The sequence below is a fragment of the Populus trichocarpa genome, chromosome 3 (genome assembly GCF_000002775.5).
Source record: "Populus trichocarpa isolate Nisqually-1 chromosome 3, P.trichocarpa_v4.1, whole genome shotgun sequence".
Taxonomy (NCBI): domain Eukaryota; kingdom Viridiplantae; phylum Streptophyta; class Magnoliopsida; order Malpighiales; family Salicaceae; genus Populus; species Populus trichocarpa.
This window is the reverse complement of record NC_037287.2, coordinates 12024102-12050856: the sequence shown is the minus strand read 5'-3', so window position 1 is coordinate 12050856 and position 26755 is coordinate 12024102. Positions and strand designations below refer to the sequence as shown.

At 30.5% G+C, this 26755-nt stretch overlaps 2 protein-coding genes across 3 annotated transcripts; one reads left to right on the top strand and one right to left on the bottom strand.

Annotated features, from left to right (window-relative positions):
* Positions 1–8372: 8372 nt before the first annotated feature.
* Positions 8373–10124, top strand: LOC7456085 (transcription factor MYB39). 2 transcript variants are annotated; one of them, XM_024596567.2, is made up of 3 exons: positions 8373–8742; positions 8831–9568; positions 9728–10124. In XM_024596567.2, exons 1-3 carry the CDS (start codon positions 8477–8479, stop codon positions 9741–9743), a joined length of 1020 nt encoding a protein of 339 aa, XP_024452335.1. In that variant the 5' UTR covers positions 8373–8476; the 3' UTR covers positions 9744–10124. The 2 variants fall into 2 exon arrangements, with proteins under 2 accessions (XP_024452335.1, XP_002304344.1); XM_002304308.3 differs by having other exon boundaries at positions 8831–9572.
* Positions 10125–20124: 10000 nt separating this feature from the next.
* LOC7491867 (inositol-tetrakisphosphate 1-kinase 1) lies at positions 20125–21754 on the bottom strand. Its single transcript, XM_002303392.4, has one exon. The coding sequence runs from the start codon at positions 21590–21592 to the stop codon at positions 20537–20539; it is 1056 nt and encodes a 351-aa protein (XP_002303428.2). The 5' UTR covers positions 21593–21754; the 3' UTR covers positions 20125–20536.
* Between the last annotated feature and the right edge of the window lie 5001 nt (positions 21755–26755).

Here is a 26755-nt window from a genome sequence, read left to right as displayed (position 1 = left end):
TACGTTCATGCTTCAAAAAGCGGTTTGGAAAGACAAAATAGTGGAAGACATTGAAAAAAAAATAGAGGCCCTAGTGTGATACCCCATTTTATGTTCTGTAGACCTGTAGTTGAGAGGATTTTTTTTTTTGTTACAGTGGAAACAAAGAAAAAAAAGACTAAACTACTCTAGGGAAGCTAATTCCCATGATATCTGCTAGAAGAAGCTGTTGCAAGCCTTGAGGAGGCTCATCCCAGATCATCAAACCATTGTCGCAGGAAGTTGCAAGCTTTGCCATAAAATCAGCACAAAAATTAGCCTCTCTTAATGTAGTTGAGAGGAACTGGACGCTCATATAAGCTGCTGGATGAATTTGTATATTAGGGTTCTCTTCCATTTCTCTAAGTCGGTTGTCTGCCATTGATGTGCCTTTTAAACTTGTGTTTTCCTTGGTAAGTGGCGATGATGGGCTTGACACAGTTTAAGTTTAATAAGAGGGCCATGGTTATTGTGCAAGACATGGTAGGTAACACTTGTACACAAAAACTAGCATACTAGTATTGGCATGCATATAATTGGGAGCTTAAACAATGGACTCGTATATCTGTAACCAAATAAATTCAAGCTTGATGGTAATTGAAACAAAAAATTTAGAGTTCATCTGTGCATGTAATTGGGGTGCTTTGAAAGGTTGCAAGGTCTCAAAAGAAAAACTCCAAGAGCTGTGAAGTGGTAGTGTAGAAAATGTTGCATGAAGAGTGCCTCTACGTTTTCGCAGAACTCTACAATCCGGTAGGCTGTCAATGGATCAGTGGAGGCCTTTCCTATTTGCTTTTACGCATCCTTGACCCCGTAGAATCTTGCTTATTATCACTGTCATCCCTCTTTTGTGCCAAGTGAATGATGAGATGTTAGTCTTGAATTTGAAATTCTAAAAGCAAAAGATATTGGGTTCTCTATTCCTAAAAGTGGAACCACAAGCTTTAGGAAATGCACATTATAGAGCTGCCAGTGTTTTCCCCCCCTCTGATAGAAAAGTTGCTGAAGCCCTGGCCAAGAATCACTATTGATCTGTTGATGGTTTCTCTGAAAAATCAGGAATCGTAGACGTTTAACCTCCTTGGAGCCTGTGGACCTCGATTCAAGCCTCTCCATGCATCGACATACAGCATGAATTATGGCTAATAGGCTTAGTACCTGTTTAATTCTGCCTTCTATTCATCACATCACCTTTCAAAGTGAATGAGCATTGGGTTGTGCCTTAAAATATCAGGAAAACATTTAGGTGCCGATTGGAAACACAATCCAAATTTGTATTTTATAAAAATTTAAATTTTTTATTTAAAATTAATATTTTATGTTTTTGGATTTTTTTGATATGCTAATATTAAAAATAATTATATTAATTTAAAGTATTTCCGAGTGAAAATCATTTAAAAAAAAACTATTATTTTGTTGAGTATTTTAGGGAGAATAAATAACTTATTCTAATGAAGTGCAGGTAAAGAAATAGAATCACTAGCAATTTCATAGCTACAAAACAAAGCCAGTCAATAGTTTCTTGTCCCAAAGAATTTTCATATGATTGAAAATTAGTACTATTAAAGCTTAATTGGTCCAGTCCTCACGGCTGACACCGATGGATTTTGGCTTGCATAATACAATCACCTGTGCTGTTGTTTTCTTATATTATATGCATGTTAAATCTCAATTCATTCAAACTTGATGGTTGTAGGAACGAGGCAAGTTCGTATTCAAAAAGTTAAAAGGAGTTGTTTTATTTGGTGTGTGGGTGGTCAACCATGCAATGAACACATTGCTAGAGTTTGTTGGAGAGCTGAATATATAATAGCTGCCGTTGAATAATTCTTCAAGTACGGAACTAAGAACTTCAGAGGATGAGAATATTGAACTTCAGAGGATGAGAAAACATTATTAATGAGGATTTGCGAAATTGCGATCATATGATGAGAGCACGACGACTGCACGAGGATACAGTAGAGTTTTTGAAAATCATAGGAAAGCAGCCCAAACAATTCTTGGGAAATAATATTGCATCATGTAACATTCTGGTATTCAGGTTCAAATTAAAAAAAAAAATCATTCTATCATCCATAGAAAGAGATTCTAGTTACCTTACAAAATGCCCAGATAGCTTCTTCTTTTTTCTTAGCGCTTTCTATTTTGCTGAATAATGCCCAGATAGCTACGAGATTTCATCATCACTGCTTTGTTTTTGAAAACTTAAGTTACCTTACAAAATAAATAACTAGTGTTTCTTGGGTGATTAGCGAGAAAAGGGTATTTCTTTGGAACTTTGGTAGTTGATTATACAAACAGATGCGGCCTAGCAAATTGGAACTCTTGCAAAAACTTGCAGGTTTGAATATATATAGATGTGTAAAATGTTGATGATAAAGAAGAATTAGAGCTGCCTTCGAAGTTCAAGAGATTAGTTGAGGGTAAGAATAAGAGTTATTCAGTTTAAGTCTCGTATTCGAGTATCCAGACTATTGCTTTTTGAAAAGGTGGCATATTATTTACATCAGATGATATATATTATGTCAAGGGAACCAAACTAGCAGTCGTGGCTGCGCGGTTTCCACCAGTTCTAGCACTAAGCCGAGACCTACAGTAACAAGGAAACCTGCACCATAAGCTCTTTTCTTCAGCCAAGAGATTGGCTCTATGTTATGGCTCAATCACTTTCACCCATTCTCTTCGTGAGACTAATCACATGGCAGATCACCTGGCTAAACAAGGAGTGCGCAGAACAAGTACAGGTTAATTAGTTGCCAACCTTAGCTTTCCTGTTGTATATATACTTCTTCTGAATGTGTTCTACTCTTTTAGTTGTGTAACTCATACATGTACCACAGCTTTTTGCGTGAGTGTGTAAAGGAAGCAAATACAGAACCCTATAATTTGAACAGTTTCTTTGTCTTCTCTGCATTTTTTCAGCTTCTTTGTCTCTGGTTTTGCTTCTTCTTCTTTTTATTCAAGAACTTAGGTTATAATATTTTGTAAAGAGATATTAAGTCTAATTATTCTTTTAATTCGTGGACTTAAAAAAAATGCATCTTTTAAAGTTGTTGAAATTTTAGAAGACTATTCATAAGAAAATCATTTATACTAAATGACAAGCAATTTAATCTTAAAGGACAAAGGGCCAATCCTTAACAACATTTTTCTTTCTTCAACAAGTACATTATATCTGCTCTAGTCTTAGTTTAATATTTGAAGTATAATATGTTTTTTGTATTTGTTGTTATACATGCTAGAATCTTGTTTGATTTAATTATAACTTTGAATATTTTATCATATGCTTAATATGCATATGGAAATTATTTTAATTCAATTTCAAGATTATGTAATCTTACATACAGTTTAATTTTAGTTTTAATTGGTATTATATTTTTTTAGTTTAACAAAACAAACTTAAACTAAACAAATGTTATCTACAAGGTTGTTCTCTCTGTGTGTGTGTGTGTGTAAACACAGAATTAGCTAATTAAACAAGGAATGTCACGACTTTTCCTTCTTGTAGGCACTCCTGCTTCATTCAAATTACCTTGAGGATTTTTGGTCCCCCACTATGAAAGTCAGACTTATTTCTTTCTTTTTTGTAAGAAGAGTCCAATTATTTGTTACAACATTATATATATTTTATTAGGTTAGTTATTTACTCCTGTTACAAGCCATTGACTGTGCAGACAAAAGGATTACCAACCGTTAACTACCAAAGACAAGGAGTTACTCTACCTAATTAAGCCATGTATGCCCGATAGCTAGCTAGCTTTTGTAGCATTTTAAGATCATACACTCATGGGATGAATATAGAAAAATTAATTAATACTTAACATAAAAATAAACAACCGTACGTCCCATAATTAATTAAATTAACTTTTCACTACAATTTATATGATAACATTCTAAAAATTACAAATAATATTGACAACGTACGAATATATTTTATGAATTCTCTTTCATTCAGGAAATTTAATTAAAAAAATAAAAATTACTGATGATAAAAAAAAATCACAATATCAATTATTAATAATATATTGCTTCAATTTTGTCTTTGAAATGTGTCTTCCTCATAAGCAAGCAACGTTTTAGCAAAAATCCCAACCACGTTCCCAAATGTATATGTACTCACTAGCTCACTTGGGCCTTCAAGATGTGAGAAATCTCTGGAAGAAGAACGGTGGTGGCACTTCATTGTCAAATTAAGTGGTGGTATAATCAGTTTTACATGCTATCAATTAAGTTGATGAACTGAATATTTGTGAATGAATTACATAATAAATATTAATGTAATTATAAGTTAATAATTAAACAAAAAACAATCCCATCTCCTTGCTTATTCGGTGATTACTTTAAGGATTTGTTTTTTTTTATATATATATAAAAGAATCATCTTCATTTAGAAATGTAAATTATAAAATAAGATTAAAGAATAATTTTATATTATTTTTTAACAATTTTATATAATACAAGAAGAATTGTATACCTGGTGAGAGATTTTCAAATGGGAAAGATCTCTGCTGATCGTTGTTCAATCTCAATATTTTAAATTTTACCGTTAATAACAATGATGATAGCTGCTGTATATAATTTATAAATATTCGAATTGACCATTTACTAAACAAATACATCCTCGTTTTCAACAACTATGTTATGTAAGATGTTTCGTAGAAGTTTGTTTTTCCCTTTCTCTTTTCCTACGTTGTCCTCCTTGTGTGGATCTATGAGCCAGGTTTTGTTTTTTTTTTTCAAGTGTTTACTTGTATATTTCCTTATCAATTATTTTCTTCTAGCAGTCATTAATTGTTTTTCCTAGACTTTGCTTGTCTTTGAGGACAATGATGCAATAGAGATTGACAAATTGTTAGCACATGTCAGTTTCTCATCATTGTTATTGTCATCTTTGCGATGATGATCAGTATAAAGAAATATTTTTTCGTGTAAATAGAATGAAGGTGAGAAAAAAAAAAACTAAGATTGCAAAGTTGAGGTGTAATATACAATAAAAAAAAATTAAACTAAAGATTAAGCTAAATTGGATTAGACTAGAAGATTGTAGATTTGAGTTTTAGAAAACAATACAATTTACATGAACAGATAAGTTTCAAAAATTAACATGAGTAAAATAACAGGAGTTTATTTGATTTTCCGATCATAATTGTTTTTAAAAATATATTTTTATTTGAAAATATATTAAAATAATATTTTTTTATTTTTTAAAATTTATTTTAATATCAATTAATCAAAATAATCTAAAAAAACATTAAAAAAAAAATTCAACAGCCAAAAGAGACTACGAATGAAGCATTGCAGCAGCCAATAGTACCATGGAACCGTGCATATTGCAAATGGGAGGGACTATAAATATATAATTACAGGATATATGCACTTTAAGAAAAGATTTCATACTCTTATTAATTGCAGGATTAAACATGCCGGCATATATATATGCACCTTTTTTCAAAAAAAAAAAAAAACTTACATAGCAAAAAAATAAGCTTTTAGATAAATAAGTTTAAAACTAATCCTATTATGGGGTAAAATCTTGAAAAAGAAGTAGCCAGTATATATATATATATATATATATATATATATATATATATATATATATATATATATATATATGTGAGAGCCTTGAGTGTTGATATAATTAGACATGTCAGCGGAGTACTAAATTATTATATGATGCTACTACTGTGTTTATAACCTTCCAGAAAATTAAAGCTCACTCTTGTGTTTACGTATTGGAATTAAGAAATATGTAGCAAATCGAATATATGTATTAATTTCCTTCAACATGATTTGAATTAATCCCTGATGGGATTTCTCAATGCGCTATATGTTGACCAAAATACCTAATGTCGGCCGAGTGCTCCGAGTGAAGGCAACGTACGTGTCTACGTGAGGTCATTTTGGTGCTCATTGGGTTAGCAACGAAGCTTTACAGAAACTGAGAAAATTAACTTGTGGCTGTACATTAATATCAATTAATTCTTTTTCTTTTTACTGAATTATTAATTAATCCTTTTGAAATTAATGCAAAACAATAGTAAATATTGCCAAAGTAAATTGTTTAATTAGTTATATAGGGCTATTTTAAACATAAGTAGTGGATATCTTGAATTTGAATCGAAACTGAAACTTTCAGGTAAAAGTGAAGGGGGGAGGTTGGCGTCGAGTGAGTCAATACGGACACCTTCGGCTGGGCAAATGAATGTCGGCTGATCAACACCATGCAATTTTATTCTTCTTCTTCTTCTTTTTATTTGGGTGAAATTATCAACCTTGCGTTGGCAGCATTACAAGGGCAGTTGGAGACTAATTATATTTTGTATTTCCAGACAGGGGACCTAAAGCTTCAAAGGATGAAAGAACTGCCAAATATGCTGACCAATAAGATGATGCATCAAGAATATTATAAGCAAATAATTAATTAAATACCTCAATAATCCTAGTTAGTAGCTTTAGTGGAATATTAATTAGCTATTAATTAATTTGATGCCCGCAGCCACCCAATAAACATTTACTATATGAGTAAAATAATAATTTGGATATTAGAATGATAAAGCATATATATTACATAATATATATCAATTTCTAGAAGATTGTGTCAAACAAAGAAATAATGATATTTCAAAAACTGTGTAAAGAATAGCAAATAAAAAATAATTGCTTAATAACTCTTTAATATTGATCAAATTTTATTCAAATTATTAAAATCAGTTTTATATATTATTATTCATAATCCAATTATTTATATTACTACAGAAAAAAAAACTCTAATCTTATTTTAATCATTTGATTTTACAAGAAACTTTTAATTTAGAATATTTAAAGATAAATGAATGAATGATTGAAAGAAAAAAAAAACTAATTGAATCAGTAGCTAGGAAGTTTTGTTTGAATGAGAATTTCTAGATTAATCAACTCAATAAGATCGTTTTTTTTTTTCTTTTGGCTTGAAGATTTTCTGAGTTTATTATTAGCTGTTAACTTCAACAAAGAGTCTACATGTTAGGTCAAGGTTTTGCTAAAATAAAGGTAAAATGCAAGTTAAGAAAACTGATCAAGCATTTTCCACAAAATTAAATTTTCCTTGTGCGTAGACATTTTATTCCAAGAAGAAATCAATGCTGGAGTATACCCAAAAGTAAATCAACATTTCCAGGAAAAATCTTGTGCTCGAGGACTACTTGCTTTGCCATTTTATGGACAGTCCAAATTTTATATATATATATATATATATATATATATAACACCCCGCCCGGCCCCCAACATGTTTATTTCTCGATTATGATCATGTCCTTCCAAATTTGCGCCTTGCCTTCAATTACATAAAAGAGATGTTCTTTTTAATTAATGGAAGTTAAAAGCTGCTAATGAACATCCGCTTGAAATCTAATCGCGTTAGGTTTGAATATCAAAAATTTAGAACTATCGGATAATGGGTCATATATAATTAATAATGATTTGAGATCTATTTAAGATCATATATAAATAATAACATCATACTCATTATTATTTCTATTTAATTTTATATAGTTCAACAAGCATCCCGTTGTAAGAAAAAAAAATTCAAGAGGCCAGCGGGCTCCTATTGAAAAAATTTGAAAACTTCTTTTTTTTGCTTTAAATTAATATATTTTTTGGTGTTTTTAGATCATTTTGATGCGCTAATGTCAAAAGTAATTTTAAAAAAATAAAAAAAATATTATTTTGATACATCTCCAAGTAAAAAACACTTTAAAAAACAACCACAACCACATTTCCAAACATATCTAAATCTAATTTTTTCTATGCTTTTATCTCCAAACACTCAAAAGTCATCCCACAAGCATTATAACCCATTTTTAACTTCAAAGCACACCTTAATTATCTTTAAAAAAATCAAATTCAAATTCAAATACTCTATTATGTTTTTCAAATTTCAATTTCTTCGTCAACCCAAATGCAAAGGCATAAGAACAACGATTTTTATAGCTAAAAAAAAGTTAAACGAAAGCTTTCTCTCTCTTCAATGGTCTTGTCTCTATCTAGCATTAGGGACTTAACTGATCACCTAATTATCATAAAAGGATCAGCATAAATTGAGGAGAAATTTTATGGGTCCACTTTCCGAAAATTCATATTAATATTTTCACATGACATTTGCAGTACCTAATCTTTGATGATTTTATTACCTTTATAGTTGCTTATCGGTTTCTCCTTGTTGAATAATACCTAGATGTTCATTATGAGATCGACCTCCCCCTATTTTCCTTGATTTTATACCATACTAATAAAAGAATGAAAACGACCTTTATCGTTTCAAGTACGTCTCTCATGCATCTATATAAGCACCGATATGTCTCATAAAAACAGAAGTCATAGCACCTTAAAGCTTGTCTGGTATATATTTCAGACATCTCAATCCACAACTTCTCCAATTAATCTTGTTTTGGTTTATTTCTATTAAACTTGTCTTGACAGAATGGTTAGATCTCCATGCAGCCCCGGCGCCAGTGCCTTGAAGAAAGGGCCATGGACGCCGGACGAGGATGAGAAGCTAATTGATTATATTAAGAGAAATGGTCATGAAAATTGGAAAGCACTCCCTATGCTTGCAGGGTTGAATAGATGTGGGAAGAGCTGCCGATTGAGGTGGACAAATTATCTGAGGCCTGATATCAAGAGAGGGAAATTTTCTGAGGAAGAAGAACGAGTCATCGTCAACCTTCATTCTGCTCTTGGAAACAAGTATGCAGTTCTTCCTTTTCCTTTTCAGCTAGCATACGTATTTGTGCTATCAGTATTTGTCCTTATTTCCATTTACTTGAACATGCAGGTGGTCAAGGATTGCTAACCATCTTCCCGGACGGACTGACAATGAAATAAAAAACTTTTGGAATACTCACATAAGAAAGAAGCTTCTTCAAATGGGGATTGACCCCAATACTCACAAGCCAAGGACTGATCTAAGTCATTTTTTGAATCTCTCTCAATTGCTTGGTGCAGCACAATTTGGCAACATTGCAAGTCCATGGAACAATTTTCTAAAGTTACAGGCAGAAGCCACTCAATTAGCCAATATCCAGTTGTTGCGGAATCTGTTACAGATGATGAATACAAACACACTAACAAATATTGAGAGCAACAGTCTGTTAGGATCCCAAAATCCTCACCAGTTTAGAGGACTAGTCAATGGGACAACCATCTCCAATACCAATGAACCTACCACAATATCTCAGGATCTTGTTAACCCACCTGTAACTCCTCAAGTTCACAATGACTTCCAAGCTATCTCAAAGTTGTGGGCAAGCTGTGAAGGTGGATTCGGCCCTGAAGGCCTTAACATCAACGGTGACACCTTGAGTAGTTCCTATGGTATTCAAACAGAACAAAATCCACTTCCTGCATTGGTTTCAGCCTCAACTTCCCCTGTTACTTCCATCGATTACCAAACAGAACGCAAGGGTGACCCATCAAACTACTCCACTGGCACGCCTACCTCCACTATCTTTGAGGCCTGGGAGAAGCTGATCGATGATGACAACTATAGCTCCTACTGGAATGATATTCTGGAGTAGGTACTTAGTTTTTCGTTGCATTTATTCATTTCGATATCATTCCTTCTTCTTAATTTTGCATTTAAATTTTTCAAAAAGTTACATCCTTCATTCGCTTTTTATGTTCATCATCTCTATTTGCAAGAAACTTAACATCTTTTTTCTGTTGTTTGCAGTTTGGCACCATCATGATCACATAACTCCTGGTGAAACACTCTTTCAACAAGCATCGATACATGCTAGCTCTTGGTGCAGCAAACACAATTCGTTCATTTAAAATCTTATGGAACACGATCATTTTTCTTGTTTTACGTGTAGAGTCCGTTCGGGAAAGATTGAACTATACTTTTCTACAAATTGGATACAACCATATTTTTCCAAATATTTGAAACTGCCTATTTTTACCTGTAGCTGCAAGTTCCTTTTAGAGCAATATTTTTCCTTGAAAGAATCTAAAGCATGAATATAATATTTTCATCATAATTCTGCTGTAGCTAGCGAACTCTTGTACTAACAGGTTTCTGAACATTAAATGACTGATGTCCCTCAGAAAGATTGAGTGGATGAAACTAACTGATATTTTTCTTTACATCTGTGGGACAAACATCAACGTTATTCTTAAAACCCTAAAAATGGGTCCAAGTGAGATAAGTTTTTGACCTACGCATATATAATTTGCATGCCATGTCAAAGTCGATAATGTCACTCCCATTTCAAAATTATTTGAGGACATTAGTGTTGTTTCTTGTGGTCTTCCTGTGTAAAATCAAAAGATTAATTAAATAAGAAAAATCATCATCCTTGCTAATATAAAAGATCAACTGGATGGTAGTGTATGTATCGTCTCTAAAAGTCAGGTTTTCGTTGCCTTGTTACTTTTTAGGTGAGATTATTTACGTCCAATACAAGTAATTGACTGTAGCAAAATACCATTACCAACCTAACCGCCCAAAGCTGAGTTCCATTTTGCTTGAGCAGAAGATGAAGCCTGGAGATAATGAATTAGGTAAACATAAAAATTCGCATTACATAATTGTCACGAAAAAGTTCTAGAATTATTACAATTTGATTTATCGATTGCATTAACATCTTTGTCACATAGAACCACAATTTATGAAAAGATTACCAAGAAGGAAAAGTCCAAAATTAAAAGATGGTAAATTTTTTATTTCTTATAAGAAAATCTTATTTGTGGAAAATGGTGTCTCTACTGGAAATATTCCTTCCCATTAAGAGAGAAAAGAGTAGAATCTTAATAAATGGTAAAGAAAAATGTAACAAAAAAAATAAAGTATAAAACTGTAATTAAATTTACAAAAATAAATTGTAAAAAAAGATAAATTGCAGAGAATTGAAGAAAGCTTATAATGAAGTTATGATATAGGATAGACCAAGGAATTATAATAAAGAAAACTCTCCTTAAATACTAGCACTCATGAGACCTACCTTACTTGCTCTAAATGAAAGAAAAATCCACCAACTTAAAAATCAGTCCTTAACTAGAAAATTAGAATCTATTTTAAAAGTGAAAGAAATAATCTGGAATTAAGAGGACTTAATTTGAATCCTTTTACATAAATTAAACAAGAAAATTATGCATTAGACACGTCGTCCACTCAGTTTATCAATAATTTGATAATTATTTTTTCAATCAAATAATTATTCATGCCAATAAAAAATAAAAAAAATTATTAACAAAAATAAATTGAATAAAACTATAAAGCTCGACTATTAAACAACCCAATGGAGAAACTAAAAATAATAAAAATAAAAAGATATGGACCAACCTTTATTAACCCGCTAACCCCGCAACCATGGGCACAAGATTAGGATAGATCTATAGAGAGAAAACAAAATTAAAAAAGATCAATTCTAAAAAAAAAATGTTAAATGATATGAATTTAAAAAAAAATCAATTTAAAAAAAAACATAAAAAGAATGTGGTTGTGGTCATGAGGCCAAGACCGACCAATAAAAGGTAAACCCAAAAAACAACAAAGCAAAATTTTCAATAAAAAAAATACTTAACAATGAAACCAAAAAAACCAATTAAAAAAATTAATGAAAACAAAACTCAAATCAACCCAATATTGGGATAACCCTTTATAAAGAAAAGTGGAAAAAAAGAAGCATGAAGATTAAAAAAAAAAATTCAAATGCGGAAAGATAAAATTAAAAGTAAATTAATTTTATATAAATACCTAAAAACAGGCCACAGTCTACCCATGACATGTGTTAGCTACTTTTTATTTTTAATAATATCTAAGAGACCTAAATGCTCTTTAGTCCTCTTGATAATAATAAAAAAAAAACGATCATTAAAAGATGAAAAGGCCCTTATAAAGAAGCTTTAATTTTTTTTTGATACTGATGGCAATTAGGTGATTTTATTGTTTCTTAAGAAATGAAATTTCATTAACAGTCCCTCTGCTAACCTGATTATTATAAATAAATAAATAAAAACAAGTATTTCAAAAATACCAAAACACTTATGACCATTAAGGAATGAGACTTAAATTTTAGGAGTAATTTAGTTAATTTATAGTGTATAAGAGATTTAAAGGATGAAAACACCCCTTATTAGCTTTGAAAATTTTAATTCTAAACATAATAAAGTCATTTTACTATGCATAACAAACGTGAGAAGATTAAAATACCCTCATTCATGTGGTAATGACTAATGGACCCTTTAAAAAAATCAAAATACTCTTAATAACAAGTTATTTGGTTTGTTTTTAAGGGGCAAAATGGAAAATATTGTGGATATGCATAGTGTTTTTCTCACACCTTTTAGATTTATTGGCTAGATCATTTACCAGCGCTATGTTGCATGTCGAATCAATTTTAAAAAAATTACAAAAAATATCTAGGCATGACGTGTTTTCAAGAAGAAAAAATTTAAACCATATAGAGATTGATTCAATGTGACACAGTTAACTTGACAAGTACAATGGCAACTTGGATAACAAAAAAAAAACATAGTTTGACAAAAAAAAGTTTCAATACGAAATGTTTTAAAAAAAATTAAGATAACAACATACTAGATCGACCCGAGTTAACCTAGATTAACATGAAAACTTTGTGACCCGGTTCACGAGATCATGATAACCTCATGAAAATCAAATAAAAAAACATATTGAAGTCTAATTCTCAATCAATTCAATGTTGAATATATATATATATTAAAAGACAAAAAAAAAACCAAGTCAACCTGGGATAACCTACCAAACCTAAATCATTAGACTGAGTTAAGCCGATAGAAAATAAATTAAAATAAATTATGAAGTTCAAATCTCAACCAATCTAAAATTAAACGATGAAATTGAAAAAAAATCAATTAAAAAAAAGGCAAACCAAGACAAATTATGAAGTTTAATTTTCAATCAATCCAAATGGTGAAGACTAAAATTAGAAAAAAAATCAATTAAAAAAAGAACAAAAAAAAACTTGAGTCAATTGGGATAACCAATAAAACTCATGAATTGGGTTATGAGACTAGGATAACCTCATAGAAAGTAAATAAAAATAAATTATGAAGCTCAATCTTCAATGAATTGAATATTAAAAAATAAAATTTAAAAAAACAACAAATATTGTTCCAATGAATAGTACTTTTAAGGAGAGGAATGGTAATTTCCCCTCCCCGATTAATTCTTGTTAATATTTGACTCTTTTAGCTCCTAGGTAGTGTTTGGTTATTGTTTTAAAACAGAAGAGACTTAGACAACAGAGATAGAGGAAATAAGATAGAAAAAGAGACGGGAACAAAATTGTGTTTGGTGATAATGTATAAGTTAAATTGATTGTCTTTATATCTTGTTTAATTATGGTGGACAAAACAGAAAAAACAATATGAAAAAATTTATTTTATCCTTAATAAATATTATTGTCAAACTTATATTTTTGTTCTAAATAATTAGGTATTATTATTTTTTTACTTTAGTTTATACTAAGTATTGAAATTAATAATATTATAATAACTCTAGTTATAAAACCAAGACTGGTCTAGCGAGTTGACCACGTACCAAGCTGATTCAAGGCCTAAATTGGTCTAAGTTTAATAAAAAATAAAGCAAGAATTGACTCGACCTGACCCAGTCAAAAAATCAGCTTGACCCGATATAAAACATTTGGTCAACCGAGTTGGCCCCTTGACCTGTGACTTGAACCTTAACTCGGGTCAACTTCTTAATCAGGTTTTAAAATTATAATAATAATAATTTTTATCCATACATTGACTCGAGTCAATGCAAGTTGACCCTCTCGGCCCGTGACCTGGGTCTTGCCCTTGTTGAACCTCGAGTCGGGTTTTAAAACTATGATGATAACAACTCTATCCTTATATTAACTTAGGTTGACCCTCCCGATTTATATCCCCAGACTTTCACCTGAATGGCCATTTAATCAAGACTTAAAATTATGATAATAATCATTTTTATTTTTATATTGACTTGAGTCAACCTGAATTAACCCTCCAGACACGTGAGTTGGCCTTGTCCCGGGTCAACTCCCGATTTGGGTTTTAAAAATATGATAATAATCATTTTTATTCTTACACTGACTCAAGTCAACCCAACTTGTGACCTAGGATTTGCCCAAAATTGACCCCCAAGTTGGGTTTTAAAACTATGATAATAATTATTTTTATCCTTACATATTTTAGTTTGACAATTTTAAAATTGATAGTTTTTTATAAGGATATTTTAAAAATAAAAAATAATAAATATTGTTTCTGGAATATTGTCCTATTTGTACCTGCTGTTATGAAAATACAAAAATTTACTCCAAAATTATTTCAGAGATGATTTATTTTTATGTCTTTGTTTTTTCAACTAAATACATTTATATCTCAATTGGCTTTGTTCTTTTTTTTTCAAGACAGTAACCAAACGCTATCATACTGTTTCTAACAAGTGTTTTAAATTTCATCAATCTAAACCCACCTTAGATAGTTCATAAAAAATTATGTTGCACATTTATAACATATATTTAAGCCCAATTAACCAATTTGCAATGCCAAATACTATTCGGCCTAAGAAAAAAGCTAAAATGAAAGGGAAAAACACTATGGTTATAATGAAAGGGAAAAACACTATGGTTATATACTCAATTTACTATTCACTGCTACAAAATAATTATATTTTTACCCTTCCTAAAAAATCAATGAATTTTTCTTTAAAGGTAATTTGATCTTCTTTTTTTTTTTGCACAGTTAAATTATTAAATTACTCTTAGAAAGAAAAAATAAGTTGTCAAACAATGTCATTTTTGCCCTTTTCCTTTTACTTGAATAGTGAAAAGGCGATTATGCCCTTTAAAAGCAGAAATGGATAAATTATTGCTAATGGGCTATTTTGTCTTTTCACTCTGGTTTTTTTGTTTTATTTATGTTGACTTAGGGGCAGTTTAATCTTTTACTAAATATAAAATGTTAAAAAAAAAAGTTGTTAGTGTGTGCATATTAGACACTCTGCCACCTTCGTACAACGTGTGCGGATGATTCCAAATGTTTCTTTCTCTTTTCTCTCTCCACCTCAGTTTTCGTATGTGACACCTTCGAATTTCAAACTCGCCCTTCAATTTATTTTTCATTCAGATTTGATCCGTTTTCTTTTCATTACTATTTTTTTATTTGAAATTGTTTATAGATTTGGAATTTTTTTTTAATTTCATCCTTCTTTATTTTTTTATGACATATTCAGTCCTTATCTTTTGATATTTATTTATTTATTTTAGATAATGTTTTGAATTAATTTTTTTTTCACAATTTCAACCTCCAATTTTTTTTCCTATATGATTTGATCTTCATTCTTTTCTCTCTCTTTTTTGCAATTTGTTTTGCTTAGGCAAGTTATTTTAATTTAATTTTTTAATGATTTTAGCCCCCGGCATTAAATTTATTTGGAACTGAGATTCTTGATTAAAATCGGGTCTAGGATTTCATGAGTTGTGAGTTTAGAGGATTGACCCAAGTTTAGAAGATTTACATGAGTTTGTTTGGTTTTTTGTATTTTTTTAAGCTAACGTTTTTTCTGTTTCATCTTTTAAATATTTATTTATTTTTCAATTTCATTCTCCTTTAATTTTTTTCTGTCATATTTGCTCCTTATTTTTTTAATTGTTATTTGTTTTATTTTGTATAATTTTTAGAATTTAACATTTCTTATAATTTCATTCTCCTTTAATTTTTTTTAAATTATGAAAAAAAAATGTAACCCATGTCCCTTCACAGCTTTAAAAGGTATAATTAACAGAAAATTGATGTAGATTTTAAACGAAGGGACCTGTACTGCCTAACGAACCAAATTATAGATATTCAATCTGCCAAATTGAAATCATAAGAATATCTTTGTCAAATTAAAATGGATACCATAAAAACTTCTGGTATCATTAAATCAGAACTATATATTAGAGTTTAGACTTCCATCTTTTATCAGAAGGAAATTAAAAACAAAATTGAAAAACTACGTCTTGATGAAAAAAATAATAAAGATGATTGTAGTGGAAGGGATGATAATAGTAATAATAGTTTATAAAATAATAATATATTTTTAAAATATTAATGCCACTATCATATGATGAGGTGGCAATTAAAAAAAGAGTAGTGGTTAAATAATAATAAGTATAAATTTTTTTCAAGGACGCCCACCTCATCGCTCCTTCTATCGTGGAATCGAACTATTTTTAATTTCAATAATCATTGTCATTATCATTCCTTGTTATCAAACAGATTTCTCTGTCGAGAGATGGAGCAAAGCTAAACTTCCAGTAAGGATGTGAACAAGCAAAGGATCTAGCGAGACCATAACCAACACACTTGGCTGTACATATTACAAAATAATGATAATAAAAAAAGATTTTCACCTTTCTTTCACTGTATATCCACGTCTCACATTTGTATTGTAGATGGCTAATCCATAGTATCATTTTTAATTTTTCACTAAATGTGGAAAAGTTCGATTTAGTCCAAAAAACACTTTATTTTTTTTACGTTTCAGTTCTTAAATGCGAGAAGAAAAACTTATTGAAAATAAAAAAAAAAACAAACTCTTGATATCAATAAATTCACATTAAATAAAGAAGTTTGATAAGGATAATAATTTTATCATTTAATCATTTCAAGTAAAATAGATTTGAGCCCGTAAAGCTTGTTTAGATTTAATTAAGATTGCATTTTTTGGAGAGGATATCTTGGGGTTGGAAATAAAATTAATGAGGTTACTGTAAAGTTTTTTTGTGTGTGTTTTTATGTGAAAAATATATTGGAATTTGAGTTTTGGAGTTCGAATTACTAGGACAGCAACTTCCAGTGGCTGTAATTTATTGTATTAGATGGCATGCAGATTGTTTAGACAGGCAGCGTGTCTTGTCTAGGCTAGCTCTATTTTTTTAATATTATAAGATAAAAAAATTAAAATAAAATAATTAAAATCAATATTATATTTTTTAAATAATTAAATATTTTTAACAGTAGTTTAGAATTTATACAATAGTAAATATATTAAAAATAATATTTTAATTTTTAAAAATTATTTTTAACATCAATATTTTAAAACGTTGAAAATATTCTAAAAAATTAATTTAAAATAAAAAAAATTCCAAATAAAAATCTCAATTTTCTCAAAATCATATTTGAATGCGAAAACTTAAACAAATACCAAGGAGGAAAATCATTTGATTAAAAACCCTGTAGGCAACCATAATCCAGCAACCCTTAAATAAAAAGCATTAATGTTCCAACTAATTCAAAGTCGCTAAAGAACCTGACACCAGTGCAGATAAATTGAAGATCAAGATCCAGCTGCAACCTCCAATTGTCTCCAAGATGCTACATTCATTCCACATCCAAAATAACTTTTAAGGAGACAAATATGCTGTTTGTCTGCAAGCTTGTTCAACAATAATCAAAATATACAGGCTCAGCAGCATAAATCTGTTCTAACTTTATCGGTTATCCCAGAACAGTATTTTTATAGAGATGCTACCCATAGAACAATTAAATGTGGGAGATCTAGCTAGCCAAAATAGGCAAAACACAAGCACTTTGGAGATCTACCTCATATGAACTGATAAAATCATCAAGGAAATAGAAATGCTAAATGCGGTGGACCTGCTAGAATTGATTCAAGAACGTATGGCAACCATCTATCTTGCACTGCTCCAGCTCCTACAGTGAAGAGCTGGTTTTGTGCCCTGACTAAAAGCAGCTGTATTAAATTGCTTCTTGGTAATACTAGAGCCCGCCAGCTGCAATTAGTGCAATATACATGCTAATCACAATAATTAAGGTGGTACTGGTAGACAGCAGAGTCGGTAGCTGAAAACATATTATGACAGAACCACAATAAGCACCATCATACTAGCTGAGATTTACCCATCTAAATTTTGACTCCTCATTTCTGATCATTAAGCTAGCTTGAAATCAAGTACACATGGACGAGCTAAATACACAAGTTCAAGAACAATACCAATTGAAAGCTGTTGAGATGAACCCCATTTGGACCATGAACCATAATCAGCAATTTCTTGACATCACTTAGATATCACTGGCCACGACAGCAATTCTAATAGAATTGCAAAAACAGCTTACTGTTTTTCTTGATGTCAACATCTCCTTTCAACAGCTTCAAACAATTAGTGCTGGCTATAATAAGCACACAACCGTGACCATGACAATTTATGTAGTAGTATCTTTAAAATCTCATCTAATTTCAGGACCAATCTTCATTTTCACATCTTTACTGCCAACATCTCCCTACCGTATACATCCAATGGAGGGAGGAAGACATGGGGAATTAACAGCATACATTATCAAGAACCAAGTGCAAGCTACCTTTCCTAACAGCAACTTAAACTGCTACGAAACAACTGCATTCATGTTTCTATGTAGAGGGTATAACTCCACTTCCAAACAGTGGACAAGCATCACCAAATCCTTAGGACAGTGGGAAATTTAAACTATATTTCCAAAGTTAAGACAGCTAATCATAACACAGCCACTGTGTGCATCAATAGTAAGTTGATGTTATGACACTACCATTTGCACTCCCAAATTAGACTGGTTCCAAATTTTGGGATCAGACACTACCACAACATATTGCACTCCCAACATAGTACGAGATTTTAGACTGGTGATTTGTTATAAGTTGGAAACCTTATCTTAAAACAGATGTTATGACATAAAAGAACTACCCTTAATACACCCCCTAAAATGAGAAGTTAAAGATCAGTAGACAACAAACCCTTCTTAAATATAGATAGATTTTAGAACAAGAGATGCTAAGTCCATGCATCGTAGTAAAATAAACAGAACTCTTGGTCATATACCAGTCCAAACATTTATCTATTTTGTTTTAGCATTACCCATTAAAACATGGGTCCAGAAAAATCTGATTCTTTAGCAAACATTGCCAGAAAGAGGAAAAATTAGCTCCTATTAATTAAACAAAGTCCGAAGTGTTTGGAAAGCAGCGTGCATTTAACATTCTTTGGACGGAATATTCAAACCACAAGCAAAGAACATAACGTGTTTCATTCGCATAGGCAGATACTGCTCGAATCTAATATGAAACCAATTAGACTGATTCATAGTGACAGAATCAGACCAAAGCACAATGGCTTGGAATCCGACACAAACACATTATTGGGTGATAACCCCAGTAAAGTTCAGCTTGATCTTAAGTGTTAAATAAAACTAGTATAAACAGGTAAATTGCTTGAACGTAGCATCTGAGAAAGTAAAAGGATAATCCTGTGCTAAATACTTAACATACCCTTAACATAACAAGCCAACCTTCTCTTCTATGTCAATACAGATTTTGTAATCAAACTCCCTTCAACATGTATAACAGAAACAAAAGCAATACTCATAACACCTATGCATCATACAAAACTGAAATAAAAGACTGTAGTCCAATTTGATCACTAATACCGGGTCACAGATGGTCCAACGATAAAACTTTTAGTCATGTGCACCACTTGAAACTTCCTCCATTCTCGTTTAGCATCATCCATTAACAAAAAAAGCTAAAAACATGCAGTTCCTTTTCCAGACATTCATAGAAAAAGATAATGAGTGCTTTATTTGAATTCATAGCCTTAGTTTGCATTTCAATTCAGTGTGCTTATAATAGAATTTCTAAAGTCCATCATAAAAACACCTGCCCAAACGCTCATGCAACTAAATAAAAATTCATGTGAGAGGGTTTCATGGCAATCAAATCCGAGAGTCAAGGATGTGCATTAGCACTTTACCAACTGTGTCTTTTCTCATAGAACCAGTGATTTGGAAACCGGTTTTTCTCAAACGTTGGGCATTATTTCATATTCATTCCTCTGCTACAAACATGCAATGGAAAAATTCTAAATAAATGCTAAAAGCATTTCATTTCTCTAATCTGTTGAGGCATATTCTGTCAAATCTACCAAGTTAGTGACCTTGTAGATCTCCAGCAACGGTTTTTATTGTGCTGGAAAACTTCCATAGATTAAATAGTTCAAGCATGGAATAAAACATCCCTTCAATCAACCGAGACGAAAGGCATGGAAAGTAAGATTAAAAATTTCATTTAACTGACAAAAAAAAAAAAAGGAAATTTCATTCACCAAAAGTGCCAAATTGCGCTAAACAAAAACAACTTCTACAAAGGAAACACTTGGAACGCCTCAAAGTACAGTTTAAACTTTCCTAAAAACTTGAAGAAGAGTATTTGGAAATTACCTAACACCAGAGCAGTTGTTGACAGAATATACATGTTCAACTCCAAAACACCATGTAAATGTTGTCAAGAGGCTAAAACTACCAACAAAGACGCAACAAACCTATTTATTCCACCACTGTACCTCCTATGCTCCTCCCTCCTACCTAACCCGATTCCCCACCCACCACTCAATGAACCCATTGAGCCACACCCACCGTTATCCCCTACTTTAGTTTTTTGCTTCCCGCATTTCAAACTTGAAGAACGGGTGATTTCTCTTTCTCTTCAGTCTTCCCCATCACTACAACAAGTCTTACTCACAATCTTGGTCACGTCCACGTCACAATTACGCACCACCTGCAGCTTCTCAACCCCACCTATCTCTTTCTCCTCACTCGAACTCTTCTTCCCCACCACATCACAAAAGAAATCAGTCAAAACAGTCTCGTAACCGGGCATTTTGGCATACCCAGGAAAGTAATTAATGTCAATCACAAGATATCTATTCCCAATTCTAGCATCCCTAATGACATCAAAATTAAACAAATTCAACTTCAATCCCCTCCTCAACCCTCTAGCAATATCCGTAATAAAACTCTGCGGTGGCAACTCAGTTTCCTCCAAATCCATCAACTTATAGTACTTATCATCATTTCTCTCGTCACTAGTCAAATTGGAGACCTGAGAAAACGGCAATGACCCTTCCAAACCCTTCAGTTTCTCTTCAGAAACATCTGGCAAAGACTTCCTTTTCACACACTTAACAAATTCCCCTACCACGTAAACTTTAAAGATAACGCCGCCGTGATTAACAAACTCTTGTAAGACAATTGGGGGTTTCAGTTTATTTAAACCCTCATGGTTAAAAACCAGAGCCATTTTATGAGATTTTGCGCTACCATCAGCAATCAATGGTTTCGCAATGACCGGATATTTTAGAAACTCCCAAGATTGGCGGTCGAAAAGCGATTCCTTATCGTAAATCACAATCTGTTTCGGAATGCCGAAAGTATCCGTTCCCGACTCGATCTTTAACTCCGAAACCGCTTGCAGCATCGAGATTCGGTTGTGGAGTCGTTGGATTGAGACGGGAGAGTCAATTATTGTGGAGTTAGGGTTCTGAATTTGGAACTCCTCGAGTTGTTTCCTCCAATCATCACCGTACATCTTGTGGAGAACGCAATCGAACGGTCCTTGATCGATTAATCGACGGTCTTGATCGATTCTCACCAGATCGATGCCTCTTGATTTGCAGAGAGAGAGTAGCGAGTCTTGGATGAAGCTTTGTTGTTTCTTGGGTAACAGCGCGTAGCCAACAACGCCTCTCATATCGTCCGCCATTGGAATTGATTGGCTTTCGGGAGGATGAAACTGAAAGATCTTGATTGCATTCAATTTGGAAACGTGATTTGTTAAAGTTTGGGGGTTTAATTTTAAATTTTAGAGACTTTGTAACAAGAATGGAAGGGCGAGAGAGCGTGGAAGTGATGAGCGGGGTGGTATATACTATATTTATAGATATTGTACTAGGGTTAGTGTGGTTTGATAAAGTAATCAGAGGTAGTGAAAATCAGTGCACGTGGCATATTCTTTGACCCGCGCCGCAGGATAAAAGGGAACGCGTGTAGAAGAGGATTTAGGAAAGAAATGGACGGTTTCGATTGCGGTTTAAGGAAAGTAGTGAGTACTGAGTAGGTGAAGGTTGAATTTGATTTAATTTTGGATGACCCTCGTCTGACCATGTCTATAAGCTAGGACCAGTAGTCACGATGATTGTGGTAGTTTATTGGGGTTTGGAATTGCCTTCTCTTCTTGTACTTGCATTTCCTTTCCTGCTGGTCTAGAGTTTTTAATTTTTTTATTTAAAAATATATTAAAATATTTTTTAAGTTTTAAAAAATTATTTTTAATATCAATATTCCAATCTATATTCTAAAAAAACAAATTAATTCTTAAAATCTTATAATTTTACTAGTGAACATGTATCCAATATGTCAAATTAAATTAAAACTCAAAAACTAGTAAAATCGATCAAATTTGGTAAAATCAGACCGATTTTACGATTTTGAAAAAAACATAAAATTGTGCATTCTGATAATTTGTACCTTAATATTTTCATTGTTTTAAATTTATATTTTGCAAAACTTGTGCAATTTGATAATCAAGGACTTGATTTTGACTATAATTATTATAATTTTTTTAACGATACAAGTTATTTATGAATTTCATTTCCGTAAAATTAAAATACTTATTCATTCTTCATAATTTCTTATGTAAACTATTAACATATCAATTGATATATTACTTTGTTTTAGCTGGCAAATATATAGAATAAAAATTGTAAATTGACATGCTTTATCATTTGAGTAATTAATGTTAAATGGTCTATCAAAATTTAAAGGAACTAATTTCTTGTAAATAATGAAGTAAGTGAGTCGATTTGTCCAAGAAGTAGAAGAATCAATGTGAATAAAATAAAGGTATTGGGATTTTTCTATTATTTATTTTATTTTTATTTTTATTGTGATATATTGTTAATTACTACTTAATTGAAATTGTTAATATACAATTAGTTAAAATATTTTACTTACGAGTTTACAATTTAAGTTTATAATTCAAGTTTATATTATATATTTTGTATCGTATAAAAAAATATTTTTAACAATCTTGATTCCGACACAATCTCAAAACATAACAAATAATAATAATTTTATAAAAATCAGACTTTTTAAAATTCTCAGTATATGCTATGATGCTCTTCACCCCACTCCACTTGGTGTCTTTGCCAATCTTCGATGACGTTACTTATTTTAATTAAATTTGTTTGCCACGTGGGTTTATGCGGGCCGCTGGCACACACTTTTAGGAATGATGCGGATGGTTTTTGTTCTAAATTAGCTCATTTTCTTAATATATTATTGTCACATTCACAACAATAAATAATGTACTCAAATATTCATATTTATGAAATACTTATTTCTTGAATTTAAATGTCCAATGTAGATTGCACTACAAGAACGTAAAGAAGAAGAAAAAATTGCTTGAGGATTACTAGCTCAAGAGGCTTGTGTTCATCGAAGGAGGTTTGGCCCGAAATGTTGTTTATTAGTCGTGAACGTGTTTAAAAATGTGATAATAGTTATTTTTTAAAGTGTTTTTTATTTTAAAATACATTAAAATAATATATTTTTTTATTTTTAAAAATTATTTTTGATATCAGCATATCAAAATGATCTGAAAACATCAAAAACATATTAATTTAAAAAAAAAATTAAAAACACTTTTAAAACACAATGTCAAACAAGCCCTAGAGACTTGTTTCAATTCTTACTTTCACAAATTCAACAATTAATAACGGCATCTATAAATCTTCCCAATATCAAAATGTCCAATGCTTAAAATAAAATCTATATAAATTTAGTTCAAATCTCAATGAATCTGAGAGGCATTTTAGAGAATATGTTGGAGATGGTATTTATAAGCAAATAATTAATTAAATAGATATTCAAAATCCGTTAAAGATCATGATCAAAGGATATATATCAAATTAAAAAAGAAATACATGAATAATATAATAAAGTTTTGATTAAGAAACATGATTTTTTTCCTTCTTAATTTTAATCATGAAAATTTTTACGAGTAATTTTTTATCTATCTTAAGTTTTTACTTAAAAAAAAATCATGTTAATGATAAAAATAACATGCTTTTTTTTGTCAAAACAAGGATAAGAAATAAGAATTTTTACTAAAATATTTTGTTTAGAATCTAAATGGTTAGTATTCCTATAAATAACTATTTTAATTAGCATATAATTAAATAAAAATAGATTTCATGAGCATGTCGTTACAAGCCTAGGCTCATCTAGATTGTAATTTCAAGCCCATGCACTCGTGGCCTTGACTTGACCCTTCACTTGTTTTTTTATTTTTTATATTTAAAATTAAAAAAAAATCAAATTAATAATTAATAGTATATTTAAAAAATCATTAGATTATACTATAATTCTTAAATAAGACTAGAGTATTTTTTATGATAATATTTGCAATCACTTTATAAATAGTTATATATAAGCCGAACATGCAAAATGTTTTTAAAGAGATTATACATGAATATTTAATGAAAATAAAATATTTAATTTTAGTTAGTTTTATGAATTAATTATTCTGGAAGCCCAAATCCGTGCCCTGCCATGCATGCAGTCTCTAGGAAAATGAAGGATGCCTGATAAATAGTTTGTTTTCAAGTGGATTGTTTATTATGAGCCCTGTGAGAATTTAGCATATATTTTATGATCAGGAAGTCAAAATTAACAGCATGTAGAAAATGACATGGAAAAAATTGATCTGTTGTTATCAATCTCTCCGGAATGATGGAAGTATGGTTATCATTGTTTTTTAAAATATTTTTTATTTTAAAATAATATTTTTTTATTTTTTAAAAATTATTTTTGATATTAACATATAAAATGATTTGAAAATATTAAAAATATATTAATTTAAAATAAAAAAAATTAAAAAAATTAAATTTTCTTGAAAACGTTTTTGAAAAAAAAAAAAAGAGACGGTGGTGCGCATTTTCCACAACCACCGAACTCCATAATCGTCCAAATTTAGTGGAGAAGGAGACTCGTGGGTCCACCAAATTCCTGACACTAGACTAGACCGACAGGGTGAACTTTATGTTGTCTGTGCCTTTGTGGTGGGGTTGGATTTTACTTGCTGGGCTACTTGTTACGTGCATTTTCCTTGACCATCAGGATCACATGCTATCCTCTGATGCAGCAGCTACCAGATTAGAACGCCGAACACTAATTTTCATGGAAAGAAAATCATAAATCGTTTAAATGTCTTATTTTTATTATTAATTTACAAGAACTACTTATGAGAAATTATTTTATTTCCTTTCTTGGGAGAAAAATTATTAAACCTTTGATTATCGGCTATTTTCTTTTATGCTTCAAGTGTTTATATAACTAACATGGTTTTTTTTAGAAAATAAAATACTTGATATTTTATTTATAGAAAATTATGAAAATTTTTATAAGTAGTAAAATATCAATTTATTTATAAATGTCTACAAATATGACATCTTTATGCACTGTCAATCCCTGATTACAGTGTCTCGGAATAATCACCACAAAATAAAGCAGCCGTGTTTCATTATCAAGGATATAGAGTGATAGGGTTTTTAAAAAGATTCCACATAATGGGTTGCTGTATGGATAAGCATATCTATCTTTAATAAAAAAAAAAAAACAATATTAAAGAAATGCCAACTTTTTTCTTCCTTTTTTTTATTCTTTTCTTTTCTTTTATTATTTTTTTATGCCAAATTTATTTGCTGAAAAATAATTTTTTTTAGAAAATAATTTCCATAGAAAGTGAATTGTTTTCCGATATTTAGTAATATCATGAATAATAAGATGAAATATATTTTTCAGTACTTGGCTATGTCATGGTAAATGAGCTAAAAAATAACTTTTAAATTTTTAATTTTTTTATCGAGATTATTAAAAGAATAAGGACCAAATATGACAAATAAAAAAGCTAAAAGGGATAAAATTAAAAAAAAATCTAATTTTATAAATTATTTCAAATAAAACAAATGGTAATTAAAAAAATAGCTATCAAATCTGACAGATAAAAAATTAAAAAATTATGAAATTGAAAAAAAATCAATTTCATAAATTATTTCAAATAAAATAAATAACAACAAAAAGAATGAAAATTAAATATAATATATTAAAAAATTCAATCAAGAAAATGATAATAGAGAAACAAATATCAAATAAAAGAATAATAATCAAAGTTGATATAAAAATCAAATTAAATCAAATCTTAAACGATGAAATTAAAAGAAAATATTCAAAACAAAATATATATCAATTAAGAGACAGAAGATCAAATTTGATATAATTAATAAATAACATGATCTTTTTAAATTTTTCGCAACTTCTAGAAAATATTTTCTATCCAAAATAAAATAAAAACATATTTTTATAAACCAAGTTAATTTTTTTTAACTGAAACATATTTTTTATTGATCAAATGCTAATAATAAATAAACATACATCAAAGTTTAAGAAGTAATTTTTAGAAAATAATTTTAAAACGAGGTCCATGCTTTTGCTTTCTATTATTATCTAGTTGAACAACCGATAAAGCCATGGAATCATAAATGATAGTGATATATCGACATTTGACCTTGTCTAGCTAGCTAGTTGTAAAGCTGAGAATGATTCGTTTTGCTTTCGCGTAAAATATGGGCAGCATCTTGACTATATAATATATACTTCCTCGTATATATTATATAGTCAAGAAAAAACTATATATATATATATATATATATATATATACACACTTCCTCGCCCATGTATATATTTTTTTCTTAGGGGAAATTCGCTCTCTTCCTTCAATTCATGGTAGTTAATAATTAGTAGAAGTCCTCGTCTTGTAATTCGACACTAAAGATGGCTGGATTGGAAAACGAGATAAACAAGTAAA